This window comes from Orbicella franksi, chromosome 12 (assembly GCF_964199315.1).
Source record: "Orbicella franksi chromosome 12, jaOrbFran1.1, whole genome shotgun sequence".
NCBI classification, from domain to species: domain Eukaryota; kingdom Metazoa; phylum Cnidaria; class Anthozoa; order Scleractinia; family Merulinidae; genus Orbicella; species Orbicella franksi.
In genome coordinates, this window is record NC_138156.1 from 1,716,385 (window position 1) to 1,736,322 (window position 19,938).

The window sequence follows — 19,938 nt, forward strand, 5'->3', positions numbered from 1 at the left end:
TTATTTACTTTCACCTTGTAATATACCGATATTGACGTTGAAACCCAGGAGGGAGCCATTATGTAAACAATGTTGAAATAGGTTTTAATAGTTTATGATCAAATGCGCCTAACAAACCATATGAGTAATATAAATTAAACGATATGCTATGAATAGTGTGATTAATTTAAAACTAATTATTTACAATTGTTTCAACGCGCAGTGATTACCGACACATCGCACAATCGACAATGCCATCTCGTAATACCGGGAACTTAATCAATATCAATTGTTCTGCCGGATTATCCTTGAATGGATATTATAATCATCTAATGACATTATGCACATAATTAATGTTAGGATGATGATAGTAGTATTAGTATTAGTTGTAGTAACCATGATATCATGATTAGATACGGAAACATGTTTTACAGGTTTAACAGACATCAAATTATGTAAATATTATAGCATTTTGTAAAGCTTAGCTCTAGTTTTTGTCGCAATAAACACTCCTCTTATTATTAAAAATTTTTAAAATTATTAAAAAAAAAGAAAAATTATTATTATTATTATTATTGTTATTATTATTATTATTATTTTGTAATATCGTTTATGATTTTTTTTTTCTTTGTTATATAATCGCAGTGAAAATTGAATAAAGGCACTGTGTACATTGTGCATGTGACTGTCACTGTAAAGTACCGCAGGCCTGGCTGCGAGGCAGAGATCCGAAACCGTGACAACATATCCGCCAAGGGTCGGTCCTTGTGGAAGACCGACAAAGACGAATGAAATAACAAGTAAGTGGGATGTTCTGAGCTTTTATTTTAAGAAGGTCCAACTGTTGTTCGTGAGCACACAACTTGCGGGACCAGAACGAGCAATCGTAGTTATTTTCGTGCTCTTACCAGCTTTGTTTGTTCAACGTTTTACTTCGTTTTATATCTTTTATCACGAGTGCCACGTAAGCTGGTCCGATCTACTTAGCTTGAGTTGTTTGTTGTTCGAAGAAAGAAACGGTCGTTAGATTTCACGTATAAACAAAAATACGGTAACTGGTTTCTACTACTGGAAGCAGAAAGTCAATCAGCCGGCAACATAAGCTCATTTAAAAGTCCTTATCTTGATCGAGCTAATTACCGGGGGGGGGGGGTTACTTTGGGCATTTCTGGGTGGGGATGTGCCGCTGGGACACTGGAACCCTTAGCCTATACCAGAGCTGGTTCAGCTGAATTTTGCTACCCTATACTAGAGTAAACTCCCCAATGCCCCCATCTATTGACACTGTTGAGACTGATTTGCGTAAAGTTAAACTTGCCGATTTGATTTTTTGATATTTTTGAGTGGCAATTCCTGGTTTCCTTAGTCTAGATAATATCTTCAACCAACCAGTCAATTTTGTGAAAAATTCTACCCTATTCTAGACCCAAACGTTCTGATTTATATACCCTATCCTAGAGTAAACTGCTTGAAAACCATACCCTTCACAGCGGCACATACCTATATAGCCCATATATGGCAGTGCCCCCTCCCCTGGGTAATCAATAAGAATCAAATATATTAGTCACAAGATTTGGACCACTGATCAATTTGTAATTGCTTATTTATGTGAGGCTGAAGGATCAATGTTACTTTCCCCAGGAAACGCAGTTAGGAAGAGACTCTTTATTGATTTTATTCTTGAAGTAAGTGGTCAGGAAGTGCAAGGTGCAGCAAAATACAGAAATTGCCCCAAGCTCTTAATGCACTGGAATTAAATTAACCTTTAAACCTTTAAATTATAGCACTCCAGTCAGTAATAATAATGTCAATCTGGTTAGCCTAAAAAGCACACCAGTTAGCCTGAGTAACACTGACTCGAGAATTGTGTGCATTAGATTCTTAAAAGATCATTCAGAAGATTGGCAGCAAGTTCTCTGATGGTGAAGTGGTCATTTGACTAACTCATGACCCTTGTTTCCCGGATTCAACTCTACCTATGGACTTATTAACATGATCAACTTTCGATTTCACTGTTTGAAAATAATCTATATACGTGTGACATGCATGTGACATTCAAAATTCCTGAAGACCCAGAGGCAGGTAGTGGGAGTGAGGTAAAACTGCCATGAAATACCTGACTTTCTATTTCTTTCCTTATGTTTTGTCTTCCCCTTGCTCTGTGCTTTGGTTCAGAGATTGGGTACACAGCTGGTTAGAGGAAAAGGAAATATTATGTTGTTTTTCTGGTTTCACTCTTGCCTGTCCTCTTACTGCAGGTTTTAAGACAACAGGACAACAGGAACAATGATAGAAAAGTGCATTCTTGTGACTGGTGGTGCAGGGTATATTGGATCACACACTGTTGTGGAGCTCATCAATGCTGGATATGATGTTGTTATAATTGACAACTTTGTGAATGCATTTACTGGTCAGTCCTCGCTGTCTAATTTTTGTCATTTTTAAAATTCCAAAAGTAACAACATCCAAAGTAGTGATTTAATTTAACCATTGACACCAAAAAGTAACAATGCTGCAGAAATATAGATCGATGAAAGTATTAAATGGTAAAATATGAACTTTATAGTATGTGCACATACCACTACATTTTAAGCTCAAGTTTAAAGTTGCTGACTTAAATGAGATCAAAAAAGAAATGCTACCAGTTTTGGGTGTGTTTAAAACACAAAATGGCAAAACGACACTACAGTTAGCCTAAATAGTACCCTGGTTGGCCTAGATAGTGTTCAAGTTAACCAAATTATCACTGACTCAACAGTGGTGAGCTCTCAATAATAGTAAGGGTTTTTCCTTACAGACACCTGTGTCCCACACTGACTCTTACTCGTAGTGCCATTTCATGTTTTAAACATGCCCACCAGTTTTACTGAGTGGCCATTAGTTATTATTATTATATGGCTAGCTCCATGAGCGGGCAAGGTGAATCAAATCCTGCACTGTGATTGGCTACCCAAATGGACAAGATGGAGCTATCTTGCCCGCTTGGGACTACCCGCTGTGTCACGCAAGAAAAATTTCCCCAAAAGCCATATAATAAATCCTTTATTGACCAAGCTTGTTTGGTCAAGATGGCTGGATATTGGCCTTGTTCTTTTTTTGCGAGTTTATGGACCTTGACTCCGTCTCGGTCCATAAACATGCCAAAAAAGAACTTGGCCAATATCCAGCCATCTTGACCCCACACTTGGTCAATAACCCATACATGTACGTGTTTGAAATATAATAGAGCTAGATTTTGCTAATCCTTGTATTTCCAGCAGCCTCAATATTCAGTTGAACAATTGAAAAAAAAAATTGAACTGATCTGTCGGGTACCACCGCAATATTGATTAATCTAGACTTGTTATCTTGAATAGAGAGCTTAAAGAGAGTGGAGGAGATTACTGGAAAAAAGCTCGTTTATTATTCTGTTGATTTATTGGACAGAGATGCCTTAAAGGATGTGTTCAGTAAAGTAAGCTACTTTACATAGTTAACCCTTTTATTACAGTGAGGACACTTAAACCATGAACACTTTTTTTTATGTGCTTTTTTGGGGATTTATAGAATGAAGACTTGTCATATAATGTTGAAGATTAGCATTTTGACAGTGTAAAAATGCTAAATTATCTTGTTGAATTACATGAAGAGCCCTCATTCCACAGTCACAAAAATTGTACAAAGAATGTCTTGAAAGTGTTTACAGCCAGAGTGTTCTCACTGTAAAATATATGACTATTGACATTAGTTTCACAATAAGTTGATGTTTAGACTTAAATATGTCTCAACAAAATATGAACCATGGCTTGACCAAACTGGCCTGAAATGTTGCTGAAGCGCACCAAAAAGGTGCTGTTGGGTGGTGCTGTGGTCTCATGGTTAGTGGGCTTGTCTCTGGATTGAGCGGTCCAGGTTTGAGCCCTGGTCAGTATCATTGTGTTGTGTTCTTGGGCAAGACATGTTAATCTCACCGTGCCTCTCTCTGCTCAGGTGTATAAATGGGTATGGGCAAACTTAATGCTGGGGGGTAACCCTGCGTTGGACTAGCATCCCATCCTGGTGGGAATAAATACTTCTAGTGACTTAATGCTACAGAAACCAGGATAAGCTCTGGCCTGATGGGCCACTTGGCTCGTATGCAGACTTTACCTGGGATTTTATGAAATTAATGCAGTGCCAGATAATTGCACATCAGTGGTTGTATTAGTTTTAAATTACTTTTATAAGTTTAAGCCCATTACACTGCAGCTACTTGGACTCAACAAGAGTTAGCCAGTTGGAGCAATTGAATGACAATCAGATCAAAAACTTTATGGTACATTGCAGATCATACTTTTGACCATCAATAGTGATAAAATTTTTGGGTTTGCTTTTTAGCACGAATTTTATGCAGTTGTTCACCTTGCTGCCTTAAAGGCAGTTGGGGAGTCTGTTGCAATGCCACTGCAGTATTACCACAACAATATTACAGGTTCCATTAATTTACTACAGGTAAGCAGGACAACAATTATTACAGAAATAGTTACCAGTAAGGCTGTTAATTGCTTTTCTTTGGGGCTGTCATTTCTTCCAGTCATATGCCACTTAATATTTTTCTTAACATGAAAAGAGTGGACAAAATCAAAATAGGCCCTTTGCACGATCCGGTCACATGGTACAAAATCACACATGCTGGTGAGCAAGTTGTGCAGTGGGACTTCCAAAACAATGCCACTCGTACCAGTCCACCTGGACCTGCCTTTGTTTTGGAAGTCCCCCTGCAGAACTTGCTCACCAGCATGTGTGATTTTGTACCATGTGACCAGATCCTGCAAAGGGCCTATTGTCCCGCATACAGAGTTTTTAAAGTTTTTTACTGTAATTAGACAAGTACCATCTCATACCTGAAACACCAGAAAAAACTGGAAGTGGGGTGGGGGGTGGGGGGGGGGGGGTTGTCATTATCCTAATTTTGGAGGTAAAGCATTGCTTTGGTCAGGTTTTTATTGATATCTGCTTTATTGAGCTGTTCATGAAAAATAAAATGGAGGTCTCGAGATAACATGGTTGAGTAGGCCTACGTAATGGCATTTTCCTCAGTGATATCATTGTTTTACATAGATGTCACCTCGTGTAAAGTTCATCAGAATTACTGTCAGTAGCTGATTACACGTGAAGAGGAAAAGTGAAGGAATGAAAACATCCAGTTTTTTGCTAAAACAGAGAGAAGCAATAAAGGAACTGATTGACAAAAAGAAAAAGGGAGTTCACTGACTGTTTAATAGTAAGAGTAAACTGCTAAGGCCAAATTAAATTAATGTAGCCAGCTCTTATCATGCACTTGATTATTTTTCTTTTGTAGGGCATGCACTTGATGGATAATGTGACATGATATAATTATTGTGACATGGGTTATATGTGCAACAAGGATACACCGAACCAAATAGTTTCAATTATGTCCTTGAGTCTTAAATGTTTATTTATCTTTACAGCAATGAGGTGCAGCACCAATTGGCTTAAAAGTCCTAAGTATCTAATATTTATAAATCTTCTCCTTACTTTGCAGTGCATGAAGGAACATGGTGTTTGGAATTTTGTCTTCTCTTCTTCAGCTACAGTTTATGGCTTGCCAAACTGCCTCCCTATTAGTGAGGATCACTCAGTGGGCAATGGTATAACAAACCCTTATGGAAGATCAAAGTTCTTTATTGAACAAATAGTACAAGATTTGTGCAAAGCAGAAAAGGTATAAATTATTTAATACCCACTTTAATAACAGCAGTGTGTTATGTGAAATAATTTCTTCATGATGATCCTTACCATATCATAGATACTTCAATGACAAGGTGTTTGAATAACATTTCTTGATGCTTTCTACTTGATTTGACTAATCAGTCTAAGTGGAGTTACAGAGTAACTTTATGGGAACAGTTTATGCATAAATGAAATTGTGCTATTTTCCAGATGCACATGTACTCATTCATGATAATGCAATTTTTAAAATGGAAGACTCGCCGAGTTCAGAGGTCTCTCTTTGTTTTGTGTTGTTTATTTTTCTTTCCAAGGCGAATTTCCAGATGCGATTTAAACACTACATGTATTAGTACTGTTCATTTCACTACTTAATCATATATCAACTTTAAAGTCTTTTATTTTTGTAACGAGTGCCATGTAGCCTTATTGCGATTAGTATTCATCATACTTCTAAAATCAGAATATTTTTTCATGCTGTTCTCATAACTCTGTCAACATTCAGGTGAAACTTTTTGCTTCCCCCTTGTTAACAGGATATGAAGGTTGTGATGTTAAGATACTTTAATCCTGTTGGAGCTCACAAATCAGGCAGAATTGGTGAAGACCCTCAGGTAAAAAAAAAAAAAGCTGCTTCATATTTATTAGGGTTTGGCAGGGGTTTCATTAAGGGCCGGGCACCAGGCAAATTGACCTGCTGTGAGCGACAATTTTGCGTGGCTGGTTTGACCCTTCTGGCAGAAAGTTTATCTTACAAAGAAATTCAGTTCTAATAGTTTTGCCCATCTGTGAACACCAGTTCCCCTCCAGCTGTCTCCTGCTGAAAACGTCAATGAAACCCCTGTTTGGTGGTTTGAGAGTCGATTAACTCTAATCCACGATTGACTTGAGTTTTAATTATCCTTTCATAAAGTGTTTTTTGTTGTTTTAAATTTTTTTGTGGGGTTTGCGATAAGTAATCATCAAAACTGGTGGACAGAAAATTTTAACAGGTAATGGCACCTAAAAGTTATATAATTGAAATGAAAATTCACATCTATGCTGCACTATTTGAAAAACTGCCCAGGCCAGGTTGATTAGAACATAAATGAATGGGTCAGTCCACAAAGCTGTGAATTGTCTCACATCACAACGTGTTGAACACTGGACTCACTCTACAAAAATAAGTTTCCTGCCTTGACCATCTTGTCTAGTCTGGTTGTAACTGTAAAAGAGGCCCAGGTGAGAATATCAAGTAAGACAAGAAATTTACTTTTGCAGATTATCTTTATTTAGGTTAGACTATATGTTTCTTTTCTTCCAGACCAGCTCAAAGAAAGCCATAATTATGTTGAGCTTGCTTGAATGTGTGCAAGCTATGGCTGATTTCTATAGTTTCATGTACATGGATTGCAAATCAACATATTTTTTGTAACCTACAGTACATTTAATAGTTTGTGTTTTAGTTTATGTACAGACTCTGATCATGTTTACTTTTGTGTAACTATTTTGTCTAAGGTTTGACTGTTTGGAATTTTAGGGTATTCCTAATAATTTAATGCCATATATACTTCAAGTAGCGGTGGGCAGAAGACCTCATCTGAATGTGTTTGGTGATGATTACAACACTTCTGATGGAACAGGTAATTACTTTCTGATGTACATTACTTCTTGTCAGTTATTTGGATTACCTGATGTTAGTCTCATGTATTTATCTCTTTCACTTGAATTCAGAAACAAATTTAAAGTTCAGTGGAAACCTGACTTCTTGAACCTGCAATTTTTTGAACCTCATGACAACTCAGACAAAATGTTGTTTCCTTCCTCTCAGTCAAACATTGTAAATTTTATCATTAGTTCTCAAACTACCCAATTTTCAAACCATTCATCATTTTCCTTGGAGCTTAGACTGTATTCCCCTGTATGACATTTACTTATTTATAAAACACTTTTTGTTCACTTAATTTATTAATTAATGAATTAATTTGGTAATCTTATTTTACCTCTCCACCTGACAGATACTGATGGAATTTAAACAGTTGAATTTAAACCTTATTTGAACAGAAGCTTAAGTTTTTATTAATAAATAATCCATTGCAAAATGGTTAAGAAATTTTTTACTCTGCAGGTGTGCGAGACTATATCCATGTGGTGGACTTAGCTGCCGGACATGTTGTCGCACTTAAAAAATTTGATGAAAATTGTGGTTGTCAGGTACATGTACAGAAGTGCCATATTTATTTACACCAGTCTGTTCTACACATTCAGAGCTCTAAATCACAATCATTATTCAATAACGATTCAGTCAAGCTTATGTCCTTATAGTTTTGTCATGAATTTTGATATCAAGTGAAAAAGATTTGTCATCATGATACAGTCATGTTGTGTTTTTTGTGTTTGTTGGATGTGCTGATTTTGGATGAAAATTCTTCAGGTAAAGATGTCAGTGTAACCTACCTACATTATACTGCCTATTATTTATTTCACACATTATGATCTTTTCTTATGCAAATACAGTGTGTATGTCCAATTGTTTGTTTGCAAAAAATAATAATATACAGTTGTGTACTCTGTCCAGATCTACAACCTTGGTACAGGAAGAGGATATTCTGTACTTGAAATGGTAAAAGCTGTTGAAAAGGCATCAGGAAAACCAGTAAGTGTTTGAACTGTTTTGTTCTTGAAATGGGAGGCATATTTATTTCCACTGTCTGTAATAAAAAAAATGGCACACGAGGTGATAGCTGAGCGTGTCACTGATGTTCTTACCACATTTTGATGTCTTCTGTCATTTATTGCTGAACAGATACATGATCGGGCATGGCAATGCAGAATATAATAAAGAAACAAAAACAAATGTTATTGACGTCATCTGTGCGTCTGTCCTCCAATTGAACCTAAGTAAGAACCAATCAAATTTCAAGAATAATTTAACTTATTATATAATATACAAATTTTGCTACAAAACATCCCACCTTTGTAACTGAGCTTTCTGAAAGCTATGTGTATTTGATAATTTTGAAAAGAAGAGGGGAATGACTGGGCTGTTTTTAATGCTGTTGGCAGATTTTGGCAATTTTGTTTTGTTGTGTGAAATAAACATAACCATCAATTCTGAAAACTTGAAATTTTTGATAGTTGAAAGAGTCTTTCTTCTGTAACGTTACCCAAGTACTTGACTCATTTGGAAAATGAGTGAAGTTCTGATTAAAAACAAAGCCATTAGGTTGTGGTAGGAAAGAAAAGGGTATGGAGAGGGTGGTTATAATTTACGTCAGTGTTTATTCATGTTTTTAAGTTTCTAGTTTTAATTAGTCATGTGCAAATGACTACAACCACAAACCCAGTCAAGTAATTTAGTTATTGTTATGTTCATGGTGTAGGTGCCATACAAGATTGCTCCACGCCGTGAAGGTGATGTAGGTGCAGTGTACTCTGATGCTTCCTTTGCTGAGAAAGAACTTGGCTGGAAAGCAACTCGAGGACTGGAGGAAATGTGTAAGTAGTGACTGTGATTCAGAGCTGGTACTTGAAGACTTGTCCTATTTCTTTAGTATTTTTATGTTATTATCTTGCCAACAAGTTTCAAGATAAAGAAAATTGCTTCCAGTGGCTTGATGTGCTTTGACTGGTAACAAACTCTTTATTTCAAATCCTTACTTAGGTGAAGATGCGTGGAGATGGCAGTTACAGAACCCTCAGGGATTCAATACAGAAAACAAATAAGCAAATTAACTTAAGTTAGTAATATCAGAAGCACAGGGTTATATGTTTCTGTTAATATTCATAGTGGGCATTATGGTAGAAGAGTTGAAATACCTCACTTCCTATGTCAGGTCCCTTTTTAGGTGGCCAACAATATTTTCCAGCTCTTTCTGTCACTTATACTTTGATGAATCAATACTACATTCTGAGGGGGTTCAGAGCCACCTTAAATGCTTGAAAATTTGAGGTGGTTCTGAATCCCCCTCTCAGAATTATTTTAAACTTTGCAAAATGTTGCATCTTATCAAGCTTACCAAAAATTTGATAATGATACATGGGGGTCACTGAGTTATGGAGTTATATAAGCACTTAAATGTGAAATTAAGGGTTCTTTTAATGAGTTGTACTGTTGCTGCTAGAATCTTTTATGCTAGAAAGATTACCATTATTAGTTCACCAATGTCTGGGCATTTATTTGATATCATTATTCTAGCATTACTGATAAACAGTTGCAGTACTGATCCATCAAAGTACATGCATAGCTGTTGGAAAAGTGTGGGGAACTGTTGCCAGCCACCTTAACATGGCTGACCAGGCCTCAAAGGAAACGTTTTATAAGAAATCAGCTTATTAGCTCTGAAGAAATAATTTGTTTCAATTGAAGAACTGAAGGTTAGGACTCTAGATGTATTTTGACAAAACAAAGCTGAGAATTTCATATGAACTATTTTGAAAACAGCTCACCAATAAATTATTGATTGCTGAAATTAAGTGTTTCCTTAACTAGAATTTGAAGGGAATAGTTTTGACAGAAAATGAATCTTACTGGTGGAGTAACACAATAATCCATTCATGTTGTAGTTAGTGGGGGAGGAATTTATTTTATGACTTTCGATATAATAATATATCATTTGCAGTCAAGTGAAGAAAGGGTCTTTTCTTGGGAATACAATAGTTTGAGTATTGCACATGCAATGCGCAGATGTCACAATATTATTACACTTCCTGAATATGGTCAATAAAATTGAATAATTTGTATTTTGTCCTTATTGCAAGTTTAATTGCCATTCCAGTGGCTGAACTGTCAATTCAGATGATAAGCCAGTACCTGTAGTTGTTGCAGTCATTGTGCCCTCTCTGACCCTCAGCCACTTTACCTCAGTTGAAAGGAAAGATGCAGATTTTTGCCTGTTGTTTCACTCCACAAGAAATATTGTTGGCAGTGTGAAACAACAGGTGAGATCCACCTGAATTGGTGCTTTTCCTCTGCTTTGAATAATTATATTTTCTACAGCCAGTTTACTTTCTCCTTAACATCAGCCCTTGCTTCTTCCACATGCTTTTTATCCTGGCACTACACACAAATTTATGCTTTTTTCATGATCCCAAAACAAAGTTCTTTTTAATTAGCCTGCAGGGGAGGTAGATAAATGGATTGAAGACTTACTATAACCTGAGCAGGGCCACCTCTAATTTATTATATATTTGTAATTTAGTGGAGTGAATTTGTAATAAATAAATATAATTAACAAGGTGGCGTTGAGCTTGCCCAGGTCATAGTTCAGTCACTTGTTTTGTAGGTGACTAATCCCATAGTTCCACTGGACAACATTGCTGAAAAGAGTGGGACACACTAGCAGGGAGAATAGGGTGGAACGCTGATTTGATGGGTGTGACAGGAAGCCCCTGGTGGTCACTATCTTATCAATGAGAGCAGAAAAAGATGGGAGGGAGGCTGAGGGGTGGATTGTGTGAGGAGAGGGGTTGGCACCTGAAAAGCTAAGGGGAGGGGTGGATTAGGAGGTTGGCAATTTTCATGCCATTGAAAATAATCCATACAACTACTACAGCAATCACTATCCAACTGTAGTTAGCACACACTTTTATTCCAAGTCTATTATACGTAAACTCTAGGCAATTCAATGTTTTAAAGACCAAATTGACCAAACATCAAAATGACACTTGCTCACTGATATTTTTGTTGTAGACTTGGTCAGTTGAGCTACCTTCCTGCCTTGCTTTGGAATAGGCCATGTTCAACATATCAATAATTAATTTAAAATGGCTCTGAGGCTTTCAGGACAAACTTCTATATTTGGTGGTATTTTTTCTTTGTATCAAAGCCTCTTGGGCAATGAAAGACAAAGGAAACTTCACAAATTTGTAATTTTGTCCATGTTAGAGTATTGATATACATGGCCTATTCTTTGAGAGTTCACTATTCTTGATGGCCTTGAGTGGTGTGAAGTATACCTGCGGCTGTATAGATCTTTAAGAGCTTAAGATTAGTTTGACAGAACAAGCTATTTCCATATAGGACAAGAAGAGAAACATTCATTCTGATTTCTCAGTCCTCGCAAAGGAAAATTGTTGGTCTTCAGGTTACTGAGATCATATTTTCTTGTTATTTATTATGATACAAAAATACTAAATGATAGAAACTTAAGAGTCGATCAGTTCACTTTAAACCTGACAGCAATTACTGTTTTCTTAATGTTCTGGCACTTGATTAAAAGAAACTATTTTAATAAAAAAAATTTCACTCAAGGCATTAAGTCTGTTCAGTGAATGATTTAGCTGATCGCACTCAAAAGCATGAGTAACACTAAGATTACACTAATACTCTTCCTGTTCATCATCATAACCAAACTCATCTACATCATTTCCAACTTCCTCTGGTGGAGCAAAACCCTCCTGCAAACACAACAATAGTGTCGATTTGTTTCGGGATTTACTACAGTATACAAGAACAAGGTCTGCTTAATGATTTAACACATACACGAGCAGTAGTCCTCCAAAACATCTACATTTACTGGTCCAGATCATTACAGAGTGATTTGGATTACAGGGGAGATTGATTTAGAGTGTTCTGGGAATGGAACTGTAATGAGATGTCGACTTTTCCATTTCCACTTGCTCATAAAAGAGTGGGCAACAAGGATAAATCTACGTAATTCTGGGGTTGTAGCAGCTTTGCTGAGAATGTCAAGTTCTGCACGACACAGATGCACAGTGCACCAAGTAGAAAAATTTTAAAACCTGACAAAACAATATTCCCTGACAAATGGGGCACTCTAGCCACCTGCTCTCCCCCTAAATTTGTAACTTATGATAACTTATGTCCGTTGTCCATTTTAGAGAGGGTCTGTATTATAGAGGTTTGTTTTTAGAGGAACTGTATGAGAATTTTGTCGGTACATAGGAAACTGAATTAGAGAGGTGTTCATATGGAGAGGTTCAACTGTATAATTTAGTTAAAACTCAAGCCACCTACACTCACCTCAGTTGCATAAAGAATTGCTTTGATCTTGTCAATAACACTGCCAGCAGGAGCATCCTCCTCTTCCTGGCACTGAACTTCAATGTCTCGTAATTTGCCAAAGTAAAAATCTCTTTCCTTTTCTAATCCTTCCACTGTCAACTGCAGTGCAGTAAGCTATAAAACATAAAATCACGTAATAAAAATAATAGCCCCATACAGTTGTCAGTCAATATGACCCATCAACTAAACTTAAGTTCCTGGGAAGGGGGCACTCCCATATGAAAAGAACGGGGGTGCTCATCATACCTTTTACGGGTTAAAAAAGTGGTTTTGGTAGCTCTTAAGAGTGTCCAGCCTCAAAAGATCCATAGCAGGAGCTTTTGTGATACATTTAAGGACATTGAGGTAAAAAATTTGACAGGATATAATGTATTGTTTTAGAATTGGTACCTCTTAGGAATGATAAAATGTCAAGCCATGCCCACAGGGCAGGATCTTAGTAACTCTAGAGGGTTCTTTTCAAAATTTCCAACGAGCACCCCTGTCCTCCAGAAGTTTGATCATTTGGGTGAGGCTAGTTCTGAAAAGAACTGTGACTGATGTTTCCACAAACTGAGTGGAAGTCATCTTCAGAGTAAACTGAAATGTATTTGTCAGTCTGGTCCATTAAAGCTGATTGGCAAGTTAAACCATGTGTGGTATTGGCTGTAAGACCTGAGTGTGTAAAGTTTGTCCACAGTCATTGGTCAGTTCCTGTAAGTTTTGCTACATGTATTGTTAATCAAATAAGTCACGGTGACTCTGATTGAGGTTTGTCCATCAGTTTTAATAAGTCATTAGAACAAACACTCTTAGCAGATGTCAATAACTACCAGCACCTTACAAACGACTTATTCACAAAACAAAGCCAACCCATGGAAGTTCCACAGAACCACTTTATTTGACTGAAAATACAGACAGATGTTGACCAGCAAGACAAGAGTTTGACCAGTCGGATCCCTGTTCATGCCCCAAATTGTCCAATGACTGGCCTTGGTTTCCAGCCCTGCTATCAGTGCTGGCAGTCATCTTTGGTTTCTGTAGTAGGACCGGACTAGGAGTATTGCTACTTCCCACCCCTGATGAATGGGACACTACACCATCCTGGGTTACCCCTGGCCATTTGTAATGCTGGACAAACAATTTGCTGATACTAAATTGTAGTTTTATACTGCTGGGTTGAAAAAGGAAAAATATCATTGGCCAGGGATTGAATGTAACCACTTCTTCAAGCCTCTCACCATCAAGGTGTGCCCACATTCAGAATGCCTTTCTGGTTCTGAGAATTTGTAGGGCATCATGACCATTTACCCTTAATAAGTTGTAATTTTTCAAAAAATGACACTTCTCCAGTTTTCTATCTCATCAGTTTTCCATTTGTCCTATCTTTTGAATTTTAATATATCCATTTTAAGTTTCATGCATCTACTGAGGAGAACAATATATTTCTTACTGTTCAGCCTAAACATTTACCCATGGGAGGGGCGGTGGTTTCATGGTTAGTGCACCCGTTTTCAGATCTGTCAGTCTGAGCCCTGGCTGGGGACTTTTCATTGTGTTCTTAGACAAGAGACTTACTCTCATGGTGCCTCTCTCCACTCGGGTGTATAAATGGATACAAGCGAACATAATGCTACAACCTTGGTCACAACGGTTGGAAAAAAATCATTCTATACACATTTTGTCCCTCCCCACCCCTGAGCAATGTTGACAAAACACTTTCATCTAACACAAGTTTGCATTTTACCATTTTCCAACATTGAATGGGGGAATGGGGTTGTTGACACTCATTCTGTAGGTATTACGATTATGATTCCATGATTTTGGCATTTTCCAACACAATTTGTCCATGATTGTAGGTTAACCCTGTGATGGACTAGAATCCCATCATGGGGGAAGTAAAAACACACTCTTAGTCACTTCATGCTACAGAAACAGGGATAAGCTCTGACCAATGGGCCACTTGATTCATATGCAGACTTAACTTTTTACCTCAACCTAAACATTTACCCTGGTTAATATTGTTCACTGACTTTCACTGAGTGTTGCCATATATATGAGAAATTAGATGGTCCTCAATAATTGAGAATGAAGGGTTTTAGAACATTTGAAAAACAAACAACTCAACAAACCTCATTAGTAAGTTCTTGTATTTGAGCCTCACTCTTTGCCAGAGCAGCAGAGGCCCCACCAGCTCCTCCCGTGGGACGAGAAGGCTGCTGAGCTGGTCTACCTGGCCCTGGTGCTCCACCTCTGCCACCAAGCCTGGTTGGACCACTTGCTGCAGGTTTGGATGCATATGTTCCTTTTGCAGGTGCAGGGTTTTTAGCTGTGCACAGAAGGAAATTTAAAGGAGCTCAGTCACGGTTTGCACATTTTGAAAAGTTTAGCCTAAATTTTTCAAATTCATCGTTTGCAATCCATGTCAATCTTCGCTATCCTTGACCATCCTTGTTCCTTTATGATTTATTATTATCTCTTTGATGTTTTTCTATCTCAGTAAACTATTATTTTCAGGTTTCCTTCCATTTAAAGGATATTTTGTATGTGGCCAAAAAAAAGACAAAACACCGTGACTGAGTTCCTTTAACCAAGTTGACTTTTTCATTCTAAAACTAAGTTAATAGATATGCCAAGGAGATAATAGACATTTATTTTACTGTCAGAAATATATCTATACAGTCGAACCTCCTGTAAGCGAACACCCAAAATGTCAAGCCTAGATGGTTCCTTAAAGGAGGTGGAAAACCGTCGATTCTACATACCCTATTCATTCTTTTAAAGAGGAGGGATTCTCTCGAAAAACGAGTGCAAGTTTTCGCCGTCTAAAGATTTATAAACAGGTCACCCCTTCTCAGAGGGATATGTCAACTCAAAATGCCACCAGCCAATGAAATAACAGAAACCCTAGTGTTCAAAGTATGGAAAGTTGAGCTTCGCAGTAAAGCGATAATGTTTCAGTCACGTTTTAGGCGCATACGTTTTAGGCCGGTGGTCAACAATAAAGGGAAAAACGGAGAAAAACGATGTGTAACAAAGCAAAAAGAAACTGAGGAGCAATTGCAGAAGCGTGATTACAAAAAGACACTCTTGACGGATATGAAATCTCAAATTGAAAGTATTTGATATAGGATCTCTGGATTAAGCCATTTGCCGCGAAAAGGTCGCTGAGAAATCCATGCCTTTTGGGGATTATGACACCTTGAAGGTTTATCAGCTTTTATTTAAAAAACTCTTTTTTGTAATAACTTGCACATGTTTTAATATTTTATTTTCATTTGTTGGAAAATGTTACCTTGAATAATGAACTTTAATTTGGGTGGAAAAAAGAAAATTTGGAAAAAGTAGCCCCACGAATGTTTGAAGTAACCTTAACTGGGAAACTTTTGGTATTTTGGAAAACTGGTCACTGAGGAGAGGTGGTTAAAAACCGGAGATGTAAATGTATATATTATTTTTTAGTAAAAAGTTATTGAGTGAGTATATAAGGTATTTCAATTTTAATTACTCACCCATTGCTGGCATGGCTCTGGGTGGTCCTGAGCTTTTTCGTGGTAAAGCAATTTGCGGGGTGTCTGTTTTACCATGCCGTGCTTTCACAGGGTCATATTCAGGGTCAGGACCTGAATAGTTTGCATCAAAAAACCTTTTGAACCACTGAACGAACTCAAAGTTATCCTGAAATTTTCCTTTGACCAGCCTTTCAACTGGAATTTGCTGAAAAGTAAGGAAACAAATTATTACCTGTAAACAATGAAATAACATCAATTGTCATTGTTAGTAAATTATATTGATTTCCAGCAGTAACTGATCACTTTATTTTACTGACTGATTATTTGCTTAATGCTCTTTCTTAAAAAAAACAAGGTCTCTCTTTCAATTAAAACAGAGGATGTATTAAGGAGTAGTTGTGAAAGAAAACTTCATTACCCAGGTCTCTACCATTTTAACTTACAAAAGCCATGCATTAATAGAGATTCATTCCAATACAAAGTAAGATTTGAGGTAGACATTTATTCTTCTTAACCATAAAATGTTCTGTTTTGTTTTGTTTTGTTTTGTTTTCATTTTTGCCATTTATAAATATATTTACACAATATAAATCGATAAAATTGGGTCAAGAAGAGAATGATAAACAAAATGATACTTCATTTTGTATCTTCAATCTATAGTTGATCTTCTGTTAACCAATCTTTGCACAATTTTTGCTTTGTACAATCATATCCTCCAATCAAAAGAACTCTTACTAAGACAAACACTTCACAAAAGACTTAAAAAAAAAGAGTAAGCTTATTTTTCAGCTACTATTGATACAAAGGGAATTCAATTGTGAATAAAACGTCTTTGAAAACAATACTTGCAGCTTCATTTCGTTTTTTATTTCATGTGTAAGAAGTTCTTTAATCCAATAAACACTTTACAGGTCTTGAGTTCTTTGATGAAACAGACATCCAGAATCCGGTTTCAAAGTAACGTTACGTCATTTCAGAAAATATCACACGGCACCAATTATTTCGCTTTACTTCAACTTTGTTCATCCCGCTTAGCAGAACATACTTCAAATAGAATCAAGGGGATGCCATAGCTCTGAGGAGATAAACACCATATCGAAATCTATAATCAACATCAGTAACAAGAAAACATTTACCCTTACCTTATCTACACCAGCGGCTTTGAATGCCTTTTGCAATATCTTCCAGTTAGTGATGAATTCATGTTCTTGATTCGATGCAAACTTCACTTTGCTCAGGTTTACGCAGTCTAAGAAGAATCATCACAAATACGATTTTAGAAAGATCAAAATCGAAATTTAGTAAAATGAGTAATCCATATTTCATGATATTAACTTTCTATACGAATTCTCAACGAACATTTAATGATTTCAAGGTTCAAATTTTATACACAAGCTTACTAAACTTACCCATGAAAAGCATGTCCATAAACTGACAATAAGCAGCACCTATTAAACAAACACAAGCTATTCAGACGCTTAAGGCTGCGAGTATAAATGACCTCGTGAATTAAGAAGAGCTTGATCATTTTCGAACACAAGCTCTTTCAATCGAACGCTGAAAAGAAAAGTTCCGTACATGAAACCGCCTCAAATGTACACGATTACTAACCCGAACATAACTGTTCAATTTTGGTGTACTTTAGTTGTAGACTATCGTTGATCCACTGTAGCATATCATGTCGACTAAGGTTGTCTGTAGTACAACTGGTGCTATGCACGTTAACCGCCATTTTGGTTGAACCACGAAACTGGTTCGGCATGGGAGGACCGATAGCGCCCAGTGCCCCTCGTGGGATATTCGATGAAGAATACATGATGGGGACCATGAAGGGGCGGCATCTAGTAGACGTCACGCAGTGCAGTCTCTTTGACGTCATTTACGTGTCTCATGACTGCATCGTAATTTTTTTGAGGCCTTTTAAAAACGCGATTTTTTAAAAACATAAAGGAGACATGCAGTAGCACCTTTTACGTTTCTTTTTTGTGTTGCTATTTTGAGGTGTTCAGTTACCAACAGCTTTTGCAGCTAAGCACGGAACATTACATAAAAAAAAAACATAAATAATAATAACCTTTATCTACCCTCGGCTGTCACGCTGCCTGGATTTTAGGAAGAGAAAATTATCTTTTCAAATTATGTGACAAGTTTTACATTGACAGGCGACACCTCCACCCCCCCCCCCCCACCCCCGCTTGGGGGGCTCCTTTTTTAAAAGACTTTAAAATAATTAACAAATTGACGTCAGTTATTTATGCGTCTGTCCTCTTATTGATGATAAATTGCATCATAACATTGTCAAAGTAGCTGTGGAACCACGAGCCGCAGGCGAGTGGTTCCGCAGTAAGCTTTGACAATGTTATGACGAAATTTATCAGCAATAAGAGGACAGACACATAAAAAACTGGCGTCAATTATTTGTTTTTTTACAATAACAAGACCCCAAAATGGTCAAATGCCGAGAATAAATGAGGGAAAAAGATGTTGTAAACTTGCCGTTAACAAAGATAAGTGAATTTTATTCAAAATGACGTGAACATTGTCAATAGCTTTTCTCGCTTTTTGATTGGCTACTTAAAAAAGCCCATAAAATCTCATTGGTTGAAAAGTTGACAGTCTGACAGCTGAAAGTTGAACTTGAAAGCTTGCATAAATTAAAACTTCATCCATCCGTACTCTTATTGACGATAAAAATGAACCAATCAGCGCGCGAGAAATTAGACAGTTATTGTAAAATGAGTAATTGAAGCTTATAACAACCTGTCTGGGAAAATTTGAGTCAAATACATTAACTTGATTCCAACATGGGCTACTTTCCAGTTTCTAGATTTCATACTCCTGATATTATCAGATATGTCCAGGGTTGAACGCTAATGAGATTCAAATTCCTTATGATATGCATCACAAAGTGTCCTCATTGATAAAAAGTCACCAAAACACACACAATTCTGTCAAATATGAAGTAATATGAAAATGTCAAATAACCCTGCTAAATATGAAGTACTAATTAAACAATACTTGCGTTCAATCCTGGACATAAGTGGATATTATGCACATTGCACATTCACTACTGCAGGACCAACAAACTCATTCAAAAGCAACAAACTCAGTTTAGATGGTAAAATGGTTAAAGGGAGTAAGAACCTCTCATTCTATCGATAATGATAATGAGTAGCTCAGCCAATCAGATTGTGCACTATGGGCCATTTAATTGTGTACAATGGCCCGAGGTCATCCACATAATGGCAACCTTTTAGGGATTCCCTGACGTTTTCATGAACAAATATTGCAAGATAATTCAATTTCCAAAAACCCGAAAACTTTTCCAAAAATTGCTGAACGTATGTGCGCAACTGCAAGGTTCAAAGGTCAATTCAGTTTGCACGATTTTGCTAAAGCGAAACAATTTTAATAATACTACGTCGAGAAATCATTGGAAGTCTTCTTGAATGAAATTTAGATAGAATTGTACAATAAAATTATTTTCGCTCTAGATTTCTGAGGTAATAGTTGATGGAATGTCATCTCAGAGTTCATAATCTGGTCGCTAATTTATAGCGCTCTCCCAAGGAACCATACAAATTACAAAAAAACACGAGAAGAAACTTATTTAAGATAACTACAGTTGGACCCGCTAATTCGAATTACTTAGAACTATTTCCTTTGGATTTGCCCTTTAATCATTTACTGTCGGCTTCTTCGAACTCCCGCTATTTAGTTTTTTTTTGGTCGTTTTCCCCGTGAGGCCGAAGT

General features: G+C 36.9%; 2 protein-coding genes across 3 annotated transcripts; one reads left to right on the forward strand and one right to left on the reverse strand.

Annotated features, from left to right (window-relative positions):
• Positions 1-603: 603 nt before the first annotated feature.
• On the forward strand, positions 604-10,410 carry LOC145462619 (UDP-glucose 4-epimerase-like). 2 transcript variants are annotated; one of them, XM_081446188.1, is made up of 11 exons: positions 604-779; positions 2,238-2,389; positions 3,336-3,433; positions 4,336-4,449; positions 5,504-5,683; positions 6,225-6,302; positions 7,208-7,310; positions 7,796-7,881; positions 8,246-8,323; positions 9,051-9,165; positions 9,332-10,410. In XM_081446188.1, the coding sequence occupies exons 2-11, from the start codon at positions 2,266-2,268 to the stop codon at positions 9,391-9,393; spliced, it is 1,038 nt and encodes a 345-aa protein (XP_081302314.1). In that variant the 5' UTR covers positions 604-779; positions 2,238-2,265; the 3' UTR covers positions 9,394-10,410. The 2 variants fall into 2 exon arrangements, with proteins under 2 accessions (XP_081302314.1, XP_081302315.1); XM_081446189.1 differs by lacking the exon at positions 604-779 and having other exon boundaries at positions 786-2,389.
• Positions 10,411-11,242: 832 nt separating this feature from the next.
• Positions 11,243-18,090, reverse strand: LOC145462618 (microtubule-associated protein RP/EB family member 1-like). Its single transcript, XM_081446186.1, has 7 exons — positions 17,797-18,090; positions 17,595-17,633; positions 17,328-17,434; positions 16,186-16,390; positions 14,806-15,002; positions 12,653-12,808; positions 11,243-12,066 (listed from the first exon to the last, which is right to left on the reverse strand). Exons 1-7 carry the CDS (start codon positions 18,062-18,064, stop codon positions 11,989-11,991), a joined length of 1,050 nt encoding a protein of 349 aa, XP_081302312.1. The 5' UTR covers positions 18,065-18,090; the 3' UTR covers positions 11,243-11,988.
• Positions 18,091-19,938: the final 1,848 nt, after the last annotated feature.